The sequence below is a fragment of the Prionailurus bengalensis genome, chromosome B3 (assembly GCF_016509475.1).
Source record: "Prionailurus bengalensis isolate Pbe53 chromosome B3, Fcat_Pben_1.1_paternal_pri, whole genome shotgun sequence".
NCBI classification, from domain to species: Eukaryota; Metazoa; Chordata; class Mammalia; order Carnivora; family Felidae; genus Prionailurus; species Prionailurus bengalensis.
Genome location: NC_057355.1, coordinates 68,662,728 through 68,677,167, shown reverse-complemented (window position 1 = coordinate 68,677,167; position 14,440 = coordinate 68,662,728). Strand labels below are relative to the sequence as shown.

Genomic DNA, 14,440 nt, shown 5'->3' with positions numbered 1-14,440 from the left:
GTACAGACACGAAAAAGCACTGGCATATGTGAATCCTTCTGTGTGTCTACATTATTTCTGTGTTAATGAGATAACCCAGGTACCATGTATATGAGGCCTGTAGTTTCACTCCTAATACCCAGTTGCCCAGTCAAGTTTTTTGAGTACTCAGGATACAGATTATTTTTTCCTTTGGAGGAATACAGTCACTAAGAGGCATGATTTGGACGTAATAAATACATCAGTTGAATTTCCAAATCAAGGGTAATGAATGAAAACACCTTTGATTACATATAGGTTGTCCACACCAGAGTCATTAATGTACATTGGTTTGATTCAAGCCCAGAAATTTGACTTTAGGGGCTGTTTAGCAGAATGTGCCTGGCAATCCCCTACAGAATATAATCTATGTAGGTCTCTTCTAGAACAGATTTTCTATTCCCCCTACCCAGGATTTCCTCTAATGCTACTTATCACTCACCATGCTAAGCCTTAAGATGCCCCCCGTATTTAGCATCAGAGCTCAGGAACTTGCAATAAGCACTTTTTATTTTAAGCTTTTATCATTTGTGTTTGACTTAAGTCAACCTGAAGCCTTCCTTCATGTAGTCTTTTTTTGTAAGAAGTTTTTAAAAATAGTATACTCTCTATTGTGCCTACCTTTAATAATCAAAGTTGAAAAATTCTTAATTTTTTACTAATTTTATGTATAATTTTCCCTTTCCATAGAAATCCCCAAAAGCTGTTTTTATTTTACCACTTTAATGCATTGGATTTAATGTAATTCCCTAGCCATTTCAGTTCAAGGCCAATACCATGAAAAAGAAGTGTGTAGGTTTATTGTGCTAATATTATGATTTTGATTTCTGAATTTTTTTTCTTTTTTTGTTTTTTTTTTACTCTCTTTTGATAAAAGTGTGTTTGGGGGTAGAAAACTGAAAGTTCTGTGTGTGTGTGCGTGTGTGTGCGTGTGTGTGTATTTCATGTGGAAAACACTAGGAAGGACACTATACTGTGCTGGTATTGCTAAAAAGAGATACCAGAGTACAGTTATGTTAATACGGGAGGAAATAATTCACACTGTTTACAAGCAGTCCTAATTCCTAGAAACAATAATTGCTATGTGCCCTACCCATTGTTGTTGGTGACCCATTCACTACAATGTCCGAGGGCATAGATTTTAGTCTGGGTTTTTCACTAATACATCCTCAGTACCAAATATAAGTTGTGCATTTAGTTGACACACAAGGGGATATTTGGTGAACTGATGTATTTGTTGAATGAATTCCTTTGGGATAAACTACTTAACCTAGCATTCTACGCCCTTTATATCTGACTCTGATTTATATCTCTCATGTAAACCCTATTGATAAAATATTTGCTCTAGTCACAGTTCTGAATGTTGCTGCAACAATTCTCTATAATGGTCCTTGGAGCTTGGGACTTTTGGAAAGAATGGGGAATTTGTAAAACTGAGGGAGAAGTAAAACTGGCACGGAGCCATGGAGGGGGTGGAGTAGGAATTAGGTAAGCAGAGAATAGAGCCTTCCAGACTGAAAAAGCAGAGTCTGGATAAATCTCTCCTTTCCTCTAAAAATGTATTGTGACTCCTCTAAGCCCACAGATCCTTCAACTCAGACAAAGAAACATGTTCCATGTTCTGCTAAAAAATGCCCATGGACGTTTGAGCAATTAGACATGTCTTAGGTTTTGATGAATTAATTATATGTAGGCCTTGCCTCTACAGTCTTGCAGCCTACCCATGCTTTTTAAAATGGTCCAACAGACCCACTGGTGTCTGGGTGGCTCAACTGGTTAAGCCTCCGACTTCAGCTCAGGTTATGACCTCATGGTTCATGAGTTCAAGCCCCACATTGCGCTCTCTGCTCTCAGCACAGAGTCTATTTCAAATCCTCTCTCTCTGCCTCTCCCCCATTCATTCTGTCTCTGAAAAATAAAAATAAACATTAAAAAAAATTTTTTAACAAATAAATAAATAAAATGGCTCAACAAACTTTATTCCTTGTTCTTATGGGGCAAAAACAAAACAAAACAACAAAAAAAAAGACAACCACCTTTGACCTTAACAGTCTAATATCTGAAATCTTAAAACATTCAAGGCCATATCCTTCACTGAAATGCTTCACAAGCACTCATCTTTTAAATGAGTTAAAATAACTCTGTCCATTTAGTGTCCATTATTCCCTTATGTTTTGCTTTTCAATATTTAATCTCTCTCTCATGACCATCACTTACTATCTAACTTCAGGAATCAATATATTTTTAATTCTGCCCCAAATTTAATAGATAACAAGAAAGAGAATGTAGGGTGACTTAGGCTTTAAACATTGGAAACGCTGGCTCGGCCTGTGGCTGAGGCAACCTTGGTGGTCTGGCGATATTGTATACGCGCCCTCTGGTTGGACAATAAGCGACATTTGTGGATTTGTCAGTGACCTCTCCCCTTTGTGCACTGCCGGTCTCCGGTGTCATCATTAATTAATCTTCAGGTCTCCTATTTGTCTGCTGGAAAGCATCTCAGATAAGCCAAGTTAATAAGTGGGAGTGGGCGAGCTGCCTGGTCACTGGAACGTGCAACTGTGTGGGGACGGTCTGTGAGCTGGTCAGAGAGCACCCTTCTGCTCTGATCACGGAAAGAAGTTTGATTCTAACAGGTCACGTGGGAAGCTGGGCCAGTTGAGGTGCAGGGAGGACCTCCAAGCCCAGCCAGGGACCTGCTCTTCCGCACTCTGGCTTCAGTTTCTGATTTCAGAACCTTGAGGCCCAGAGGCCTAGGGCTCTTGCTTCATACTTGCTTCATCTTTCTCAGGAGCTTCTTCAGGGAATTCTAACAGTGGGTGGTAGAACTTCAGCAAAGGAACAAAAATTATCATCCTTGTGCTCCTGACAGAGAGCATGTTTCTGTAAATCTGGTGCGTAGCATTTGTAGTCACTGATTATCGGCCGTGACTCTCTTACCATTCTGGATGGGGCATGTTTCCCAACCAATTTTACTAAATCATAAAAATAAATAGTGTTTGTGAGGCCACTTGCCAGTGCCAGGCATTCTGCAAACCATCTTATATGCATCATCTCACTTAATTCTCATATCATGTCTGGGAGGGGGTCCCTGCTGTGCAGATGAGAGAAACAAGGCACAGCCCCCTGCCGAGCCCACGAAGGACTTGATCCAAGCACAAGCCCTTCACTATACCACTATATGGCCTCAAAATCTGAGCTGTTCCCTAGACCCCGTGAGCTCTATCACCACAGCCAGGACAAAGGAAGAGCCACAATGATCAATCTTTTTAATTCAGGGAGAAGTAGCGATTTTGCTTTTGTTATTGAAAAAGCAAGCTGTGCCTTTGGCTTTACTCTGGCTAGGGAGCAGTAACCTTGAAGAAATTATTGTCATGGTTTTAATTATGTCCTATTACTGAAGTACAGACATACCTTACCATATATTATCTGTGTTTATGAAAAATAGTTCTCTATAAATGGAATTGTTGGAATTTGGACATAATAGAGGGCTAAAGAATTTAAATTCTCCCAATTTATATTGTAAGAAATCCCACCTTTCTTTTCAATATGGCTACCCGTGCTCTCAAAATCGTAGCTGGATATCATCAGGAAAGTTTACGTGGCCATGAAAGTTCATTGAAAAATGTTGATTCTTGAAAGCAGACACCTTCCAAAGTGTTTCTGACCAATCTCCTGCTTGTAGGTCTGCCCTCAGAACTAATCTGGAGGTACCACAAGACAGGTTACCTTGCTTATGTCTTATGCCATAAGGGAATGGATGTTTGGGGGTGGGGAGAGTCTTTAGATGACACTGAGCCCTTTCAAATCAGCATGGGACAATCACAGTGTTTGCAGAGTGGAGACTGGGACCCTCAGTGCCAGAAAGAAAGGAAAGAAGGAAAAGATGAGGAGGTCATGCTGTATTCCTGGAAAGCCCACTCTGAGTCTGGGTCAGCATTGCTGATGTTTTTTTTTTTTAATCTTCCTTCACATGAGAATGTAGTTAAGGGGCACCTGGGTGGCTCAGTCGGTTGAGCATCCAACTCTTGATCTCTGCTCAGTTCATGATTTCACTGTTTGTGAGATCGAACCCCATGTTGGGCTCTGCACTGACAGCATGGACCCTGCTTGGGATTCTCTCTCTCCCCCTCTCTCTGCCCGTTCCCTGCTTGCGTGCACTTGTGCACACATGCACTCTCTATCTCTCTCCAAAAAAGAATAGAATGTAGTTAAGATGAGGAAATCATACACTTTGGCCACATCTGCATAGAACTCTCTGGAGAAGTTCTGGGACAAGTAAATGACACTTCCATGATGACTTCATAAGTATTAATATAAGTACACAAATAAATATAATGAATGGTAAAACATAAATACAGAAGATATTGGAGATACTTGAAGGATGCAAGAACTTTGGATTGGAAAGGGCTTTATACTGGTGGCAGCATGTCAGAGAGACGTTTTAGGATGAGTGGGACTTTGTCTATTGCAGTTATAAGTATGTATGACACTCCAGAAGAACGGATGGAGAACCACATGAATGTAGAGGTGGAACTGAGAATGTTGGCTGATAGGATGTGGAAGCAGAATTTTGGTTTGGTTGGTCAAATGTATGTGGAAATAGACCTGAAGGGTGCAGATGGTACCATGATGGAGAAGGCCCAGAGTTTGAATTTAATTAGCAACGAGCACCCATCCATGGTTTGATCTTGTCTTGCATCTTTTCCTCTTTGTTTTCAGTGGGCGAGTTTGCCTTATAATTCACACGGACCAAAGAAAACTTAACAAGCCTCAGAGTTAACCCTTGATCTTCTCTCCCTTAAAACAGAACAATGGAAAGATCATAACTTTCCACTATTCCCCATCTCAGCAAATAGTAGTCTTTACCACTGTGATGGTGAACTGTGGGTTAGTGGGGTTTCCATATGACCAAATCAGAACTGTCTAATTTGAGGGGATGTGATTATCCAAAAAGCTATCTATTATAAATGAAAGATTGTAGATTATAAATTATAAATCCATTTATAATTTCTATCTAAAGTGTGTCACATGTAAAACAATTTCACATGCATTAGTGGAATATTAATGGGAAGGGTAGGTGAATGAGAAGCATGAAAAGAGAGGGTCAGTCCTCCCTGACCTGGGCTTGCTTCTCATGCTGGGATGTGGGTGGGGGGGGGGGGGTTCCAGGCAACTTGGTTGCTTGGGAATTTCTGCAAAACCTATTTCAAGCTCTACTTTTGGAGCACAAATCTGAAGAGGATAAGGGCCTTTAATTCCCTGGGAATTCAGTAGTTCTTGCCTGTCTTTTTTTTTTTTTTTTTTTTTTTTGAGAGACCAAAAGCGCAATACTTTACCTGTCCCGAGTCAGGTTTTTCTGCATCTCTAAAAGGAAAGTTGAAGGTGGTGCATTTCTTTGTTGCTGAAGAAAGGTGTGGAGTAAGGTGACTATTTTTATTTGTTTGTGTTGCTTCTGGTTTTATTTTCATTTTTTTTTTTTTGCCCTGGAATTTGCTTAAACAGTGATTGATAAGGATTTTGCACAGTTAATACCAAAGAGCATAGCACAGAGCATAAGCTCAGCAAGTACATGTTCTTCAAGAAATCTAATTCCCAAATTTTCTTCACAGCAAGTGAGAAACAGATGATGGTGGTGTGCAGGGAGTCACCGAAGGAGTATCTCCAGCCTTTCAAGGACAAACTAGAAGAGTTCTTCCAGAAAGGTAGGGAACTGCATCAGCTACACATCCATGAATCTCTGAAACATCTGCCATTCCCTGGACCTTTCTCTGAGGCCCACGGCCCATCGCATCCCTGCTGACCACTAGCAGCTCCAGTGACTAGAGCCAGTCCATCTTCCTTCCTCCCTCTATCTACTCAGTGTAGATAGAATTGGTCTGCTACTTTTTTTTCCCAGTGTTTATTATTTGAGAGAGAGAGAGAGAGAGAGAGAGAGAGAGAGAGAGAGAGCAAGCAGGGGAGGGGCAGAGAGAGAGGGAGACACAGAATCAGAAGCAGGCTCCAGGCTCTGAGCTGCCAGCACAGAGCCTGACGCAGGGCTCGAACTCACTAACTGCGAGATCATGACCTGAGCCGAAGTCGGCCACTTAACCAACTGAGCCACCCAGATGCCCCTGTTCTGCTACTTTTATATCACCTTTCAAGCCCTTTTTAATATGTTAAATCCTTTAATGTTACTCCTGTTCTTGTAAACTTCTTGAGGGAAGACGTTTTCTTTGTCTCTTCATGGAGCCCAGATTTGCAGTCAGCCTGAACAAGCAGCTGGTGATTATCTCCCTAGGTTTATCAGTGTAGCATCTTAAAAACTTGTGTTGTATTTTTTTAATGTCTTTTTTTGAGAGAGAGAGAGGAAGAGAGAACACACATGTGCAAGTGAGTGTGGTTGGGGGGAGGGCAGAGAGAGAAAGAGAGAGAGAGAATCCCAAGCAGGCTCCATATTGTCACTGCAGAGCCCGATGCAGGGCTTGATCCCCAGACTGTGACATAATGACCTGAGCCAAAATCAAAAGTCAGATACTTTACTGACTGAGCCACCCATGTGCCCTTTTTGTTGTATTTTTATTCCTTTTCAGAATGGAAAATTGGGGCCAAATGAATGACACACATGAAGTCACTTGGCCCTCATCAACCTTTTGGGATTAGTAGATCGAAGTCATAGGCATGAGACTACTTATTTAGTGCATTTATGCACTTATTTAGAAATCTTACTAAGTTATGTTCCTTCCTCCGTGATTTTGGCAGGGGTAGAGAACTTTGGTTGATCTCTATTAGTGAATGTAGAAGTTTAATGCCTTGTGGATATTTCCTTTTCAATGTTTTTCAAATCCAGCTTATGATGTGAATCATAATATAAGTGTGGGGCACAAACTTGCAGTTATGAAGCAAGTTAAGTCATGGGAATGTATTGTACAGCATGGGGACTATAGTTAATAATACTGTATTGTATATTTTAAAGTTGCTAAGAGAGTAGATCTTAAAAGTTCTCATCAGAAGAAGAAAAGTGTTGTAACTATGTATGGTGATGGATATTAACTAGACGTATTGTGATGATCCTTTTGCAGTATATACATAAATGATTGTGTTGTATCTCTGAAACTAATATGTTATGTGTCAATTATATCAGTAAAAAAGCATGGGGTAATTAGAGGGAGCTTTTGTCTTTGCTAGAAAGTCAGAGGAAATACATGCAGGAAGCTCTAGGGATGTATCAACATGCTCTTTCTAGTTGTTAATAAGGCCCCGTGATACCACACCATCAACAAAAGACCATTTAAGCAGGGTGAATCCAGAAAGTATGGCCAAACCACCTTGGGAATTGGCAGGAAAATTCTCAGTCCATGAGTCAGAGAAACTCCGTTCCAGCTGTTCCTTTGGTGCAGAGATCATTGTTCCCTCCTCCTTGGTGAGGGCTTGTTTGTGTGGAAGCAGAAGTCAGGAGTTGTCTCTTGGCCACTGCTGAACCTCTTATATGATGGAAGTGATATTATCAGACAAAGTACCATCTTAAGAGCAAAGAGTGATACCACCCCTTATGTGTTATGTGACTAAAATTAGGTGTATTTTATATGTGAGTTATCACAGTAGATACATTGCTTTAGTATTATGCCATATAAATATAACCTAAATGGCCTGAAGAAAAAGCATGAAGCGTTTCCTTTTTGCTGACCCCCAATTAATAACTTCTGCTTTTGAAATATGTAGAATTAACTTGAAATGAGGTTCATATGTTGTTAGATTCTGTTTTTATTTTTAATTGTTATTCTAAATCTGGAAAATTCTGCAGTGTGTATATTTAGGTATTATCAGCCTATATGTTACAATGGCTTTATACTCCTTTCTGTTGGAACTAGCTAGTATCTTAAAACTTATATCGTGAATTCTATTTTTTGTTGTTGGAAAAATAGAGAATACAAGTAGATTTAGAGCCTTGAAAATCTTTAGTGCCTTAGAAAGGGAATTTGCAAATTACTGTCTGGAGGTGTATGTTAGCCTCTTCTCTGTTAAGTTTCTTCCGGTCTGTTCTGAAAGAGGAAATTGAGTTGAGGCAAACTGAACCTTATGTCAGTGAGGCAAGAGTGTGGCAACAGTAAGATGTTCTAGAAAAACTCTAGAGCAACCCTGGCTGCACACTAGAATCACCTGGGAGAGATTTGTAGACATTCCGATACCCAGGCCAAACTCCAAACCTACCATCAGCATCTCTGGGGGTGGGCCCAGGCATTAGCATTATTGATTTACTTTCCAGATGATGCCAGTGTGTAGCCCAGGTTGAGAACCTCCATTGTCCAGCTTAGGTCACCCTTCACACCACACCATTCCGTGTGTCTTCGACGATGTTTATTCAGTCAGGGGCACCTGGCTGGCTCAGTCGGTGAAGCACGACTCCTACTCTGAATGTTGTGAGTTCAAGCCCCACGTTGGGCATCGAGCCTACTTAAAACAAAATAAAACAAAACAAAACGTGTTTATTCAGGAGCCTGCTGTACATCACTCACTCCTTGTTCCTCTCTCAGGGACTGTCTTACTGGGAAAAGATCTGCCACTGAATAAAGGAGTCAGTGCCCCTTGAACCAACATAGTGAAAGGAAGATGGGAAGGACATTAGGAATAACCACAAATCACATTTAAAACAAAAACAGCTAAAACAAAGCACAAAGAGAATTTAAAGGAAAGCTGTCGTTTATATAGAATTTTAAAATATAAAAATAAAATGTAATATTGTAGGAACCTTAAACATTCCCAATATTGTGTGGTGAAAAGAGCCCCTGTTGAAATAGCCTGTTACTGTTATGACGTAGCTCAGTTGGTCAAACATCAGTCTAGAATTGTACTCTCCAATATAAATGGCAGGCACCAGCCACATGAAGCTGTTGGGCAATTGCAATGTGGCTGGTCCAATTTGAGATGTGCTCCAAGTGTACAAGAGCAGATTTTGACGACTTACTATAAGAAAACACAAAATATTTCATTTCTGATATTTTTATATTGATTACATGGTAAAATAATATTTTGAATATATTGGGTTAAAAATAAGATATTATTAACATTAATTTGCCTGTTTCTTTTCATTTTTAAGCATGGCTACTAGAAAACTGAAAATGATATCTGTGGTTCACAATATATTTCCATGGGCCAGCACTAGTCTAGACACAAGGCCCTTAGCCTTTCTCATTTCATTCCTTCACTCCCCTTTTGAAGTTCTTGCTCTGCTTGAAGCCTGGGTTCCTGGAATGCAGTTTCAGGAGCAAGCCCCTCCCCACTTTTGCTCAGGTCCTGGCTATTGTTTGGCTCAGGTGGGGGCGGATGCTTAACTGAAGGATATGGCAGCCTGCCAGTTCATCAGGCTGTTCCTCTGTGGTTCAGCAGGCAGGGCTCTGCCATGTTGCAGAATATACAAGTGGAATATCTCTTGGCTACCATGGGGTTCTAAATAGCAGTAACTTTTTTATGTAGATGTTTCAGTGATTGGTAGAAAATGTGGGGTTTTCCTTCCACCATAAACATGCAGTATTTATCCTGGGTAACCGAATTTTTATGACAGTTATACATCTTTAAGTGTACTATCTCATGTAATACGCCATTCATTGTAAGAAACACCATTATTACAAGTACTACTAAGAATGAAAAATTGTTGACAGTTAAACCACGATGTGTCATAGATTATAAGATGTGCCCTGAAAGCATGTGCTAAAATATGAAAATTCCATCAAGTTTGAAGTTGACGTAATATGGTACTATAATTAGGCAAACAGACTCAGAGAGGAGCAAGGTCTAACACTTCCAGGTAACTCAGGGGAGGGTTTCAACAAAGATGTTTTTGTTTGGGGGGGGGGGGGTGGGGAGGCAAAGATAGTGATAATGATGGTAACAACAGTGGATAATAGTTAGCCTTTGCAGTGTGCCAGACACTCTGGGGAGAGAAGCTCTCCTTTCTTTTTTAGGCCTCATGACTACCCTCTGGAATAAGCACTGTTATCACTCTGTGGTACAGATGAGGAAGTAGACGATTAGGAATTCTCAGCAGATAGGTTGTGAAGGGCATTCCAGGCAGAGGATGGAAAGACATGATATATTTGGGCAATGGCAAGAGACTTGCTGTGGCGAGATCACAGGGCATATGGGAAGAACACAAGACCAAAAAGGAGAGGAGGGTCCCAATATGACTTGCTAAACAATCTGAACTTTATCTTAAAGGCAACATGGAGCCTTTGGAAAGTGGTATGTATGGGAGTGATACAGTCACACTGGGTTTGTTTTGATTTGGTGCATGGGATCCTTTTACTTTGTGCTGTCAAGAAATACATTATAAGCAAGAGCAACATGAAGAAGAGTTGGAGTAGTAAAAGATAGGGAAGTAGTCTATCAAGTTATTCCACAGTAGGCCAGGCAAATGACGGTAAGAGCAAAAGCGACCACAGAAAAATAATGAAGGAAGGGACATATTTCTAAAGCTTTTAGGAGTTATAGGACTAGATGACCCATTGGAAGTACAAAAACAAGAGAGACAGATCATTCCCCTTTTTCTTGCTTGGATTAACTGGCTTGATACCAATAAGGAGAACCAGATTTGGGGTGGAAAACAATGCAGTACATTTTGAACACGTTCATTTGACACATGCAAGAGACACATGCCGGTGGAGATTTTGGGTTCATGAGAGAGCACTGGATGGGACGGGAGAGGGTGGAAGTTCAAGTCATAGGAATGAATGAAAAAGCCCAAAGAAAGGGTATAAGATGAGAAAGAAGTTCCTGTAGTATCAGAGTATCTAAGTACAGGATATAATAACCACAATTGAGAAAAGATACTTCCATACTTTCATAATATCTGAGTATTTGGCAGACAAGCCAATTTTCTATTAGGAGTCTTATCACTCATAAAGCCTTAAGCAATTGAGTTCTTTATTCCTGAGAAATCACCCATGTGTGATGACTCAGTTGATTCATGGTTACACTGATTTTTTATATGAGCTTCAATTCAGTTCTTATAACACTCATGATGATTTAATTTTTCTTTTGTAAATCATATCCTGTTGCCACACTCAAGTGGAGATGATGTGTTTGCCCTTGTGTCATCTTTCGCTTCTCAAAATGCCCTTAAGTAGTGTGACTTGACAAAATTGTGGTACTTATTCTTAACTAACTTCATTTCCTGTGTAGAATAGAAAGTAACTTTAATGGCACCATTTTTCAGAGTTGCAATCTCCATAGTATCAAGCCTTTTCCCTTACATGGTTTTGCTTTTCCACAGTAGGCTCTTGTTGATTCCAATTTACAGCTCAGTTCAGAGTAACCTTGTGCAGGCATTATTTGAGCTCATGTTTTCCCACCCTCAGATCAAACATAGTCATAATGATATGGCCTTCAAAAATGTGATGCTCACATTAAAAGTCCCCATAAACATGGCAGGGATCCTGTAATTGAAAGAAGGCGCAGAGCAACTGATTAGATCCTAGGTATAGATCTTGTAGGTGGTCTTTGCATGCTGTTAAATTGGTCATTTGTATTTATAGCTTCGGCAGGGAGGGCTGGAACCTAACCTGGTGCTAAGACTAGCCGTCTCCCACACTTGGCCCTATCTCATTCTCCATTAGTTTCAGCTGGCATCCATGAATGGAACCAAATCGAAATGAATCTTAATGAGCTGTGCCAGTCCTACTTTATCACACTATCCTCCAAAGTTCTTTGACCAGCTGAGATTATAGATATTCTTAATGTCAAGACACTTATCTAGTAATAAGGAAATATATACATTTACAAAAAACTAAGAAACAAATAAAACAACTCTGATTGCCCACATTGAATGCAAAAAGAATCATTTAAATAGATGATCTGGTTCTATTTACTTTCTCATCCTAACATAATGGAGCCTCAGCCTGGCCCATGATAGGTGTTAATAATTATTGTGGAATTAATGAAGGAGCAGCCTGAATCTTGTAAAGCGCCTGGAGGCTATTTTTCCCCCTCTGTGAGTTTCCTGTTTAAATTCTTTCAGAACTGGTAAATCATAGCAGAATCTGGTGAGATGCACTTTTGGTCTATAATGCACATCTGTGGTCAAACCTCCTGGGTATCAAAACATCTTTCTCCCTCACAAATATGCATGTAATCCATTCTTAATAAATACTTAGATTAGATTGATAAGGTCCATTACTGAACCTCAAACCATAGACTAAAATCAGGTTCTTAGGTAATCTCTTCAACCCCCAGAATACTCAAGCATCAAGCTTACAGAGAACAGAAAGAACCAGTGATCTGGACAGTGTGACCTGTGAGAAGAAATAATTCTTACATCCTCTACAGTATTGTGTTGTAGAAGGAAGAACTATGGCCAGGAGAAAGCACACTACTCTGTTGGGCCAAATCAAGTTCTTGTACACCTCACTATTCAAACAAAACAAAACAAAACAAAACAAACCAGCAAGGCTGGCTCCAAATAACATCAAATGGTCAAGAATTAAGATTGTTGTGATTTCTGGGTCACCACAGTAACACAGCAGTAATCTTCAGAAAATGGAGCGACTATTTTATCAAAGGTTTTATTAAGTAGACTCTTTCCTGAAAGGGTTAGTTTGAATCAGTTTGTTTTGTTTGGTTTTGTTTTTTCCCAGAAATTTCTGCAAAGAGCACAATCCCTCCCCCCACCCCCCCCGCCCCACCAAGTTAGCTTCTCTCTCCCTCTCTCCACTTCTTCCTCCCTCTCTTTGCTCCCTCTCCCCTCTCTTGTTCTTTCCCTCCCTACTGACCATCCCCCCTTTATATCTTTAACTTACTTCATTTTTCTTTTCTAGCCAAACATCCAATAAGTTGTCTTTCCAATAACTCTAGTTCTCTTTTTCTTTCCCTTTATTTCCAGTGAAAATTTTGCAACAAGAGGAAAAATAACTAAATTAATTGTGTGTGTGTATAATACTAATATAAATTTCTGGAAAACATTGTACCCACCTACCCAGCCCCCCCCCCCAAAGAAAGAAAACTACAGACCAATTTCACTGTAGTTTTAAATGTTTAAATACAACAATACATTTTATGGTCAAATGGAGTTTATTTCCACAATGTAAAGATGATATGATATTGGGAAGTCTGTTAACATAATTCATCACTGTTAATCTCTCTAACAAGAAAACTCATATGGTCATCTCTTTAAAAGGCACTGGCCAAAATTCAACATCCGTTCTCCATTTAAAGCTCAATAAAACATTAACATATGCTTCCTTATTATAATGAAAATTAATACGTGTCAGCCTCAGATTTGCAGCTCCTATCACACACAAAAGATCAGTCTACACAATATATAAGAGCTCCTAGATGTTGAGAAACAAGACCAATATTCAGTACAAAGGCCAATAATGTGAACAGTGGCCGAAACTGCTCTTCAAACATGTGAAAAGATGCTGTTCTCAAAATAAATACAAAAGAAATCCCATTGAAACTCCATTCTTTCTAAGATTGGCAAAGTTATAACAGTTTGGTAGCAAACTCTGTTGGCAGTGCAGTGCAGTAAACCCCTGTTCTCTATTGCTTGTGAAAGTGGAAATTGTTACACTCCATATAGAGGTCTATTTAGCAGTGTCTATGAAAGCTACATATGCACGTGTCTTTTGACTTGTCAGTTCTACTTCTCACTGCATACCCTCAGATGTTTACACATGCAAAGTGATTTATGTGCCATGCTACTTATTCAGACATTGTTTGTAGCAGCAAAAGATTGGTAACGATCTCAATGACCATCAGTAATGAAATTGTCAAATTATAGTACTTCCATATGGAAGTATGGAATACTAAGCATCCGCTTTAAAAAAAAATGAGGAAATGTTGTATCTATTGTCATGGAAGAATCTCTAAGGTATATTTTAAGTGGAAAACAAGGGTCAGAAGAGTAGGAATATTACCATTATTAATAATAAAAATGGATACTAAACAAAAATCTCTGAGGACACATAGGAAACTAATCTTAGGGGCTGATATTTAGCTGATTCTTACCATCTCAACCATGCAGGTAATCTGTGCTGTTTAGTGGGCACCCAGGCTATTGTGAAATATTTAAAATATTACCCCTAAAAATGACCAGACAGGTTCATTGCTGTAGTGGATAGAAAAAAGATGGGTGAGGTTCAGATATGGCACACAGACTCTTCATAAATCTTCTAATCAATGTGTACCTCTTCAAAACAATTAAACAACTATTTAAAAAAAAAAACACTTTCTATGGTACTTTGGTACTTACATTTTTTCTTTCAAGATTGTCTCCCCTTTCAGGCTTTTCCCATTGTGGTACCAGTTGGGGTCCCTTAGCCTGCTGAACCTAGCCCTTCATGTACAATTTCCAAGGAATTAGGAATTAAATGCTCTCATTCACAGTCTCTTTCCCTCCTCTGAGGGCTGAACTGGACCACTTAGAAGGAAATTTGAGGACATTTTT

General features: G+C 39.7%; 1 protein-coding gene across 2 annotated transcripts in view; it reads left to right on the top strand.

Annotated features, from left to right (window-relative positions):
* Positions 1–14,440, top strand: part of FMN1 (formin 1) — a 431,558-nt gene that overhangs the window by 329,170 nt on the left and 87,948 nt on the right. The window contains exon 13 of one of the 2 annotated variants that reach the window (XM_043555725.1): positions 5,631–5,723. In XM_043555725.1, coding sequence (XP_043411660.1) covers positions 5,631–5,723 — 93 coding nt within the window. Of the gene's footprint in view, positions 1–5,630; positions 7,017–14,440 lie in introns of those variants that run through there. The other variant, XM_043555724.1, reaches the window with a different exon arrangement.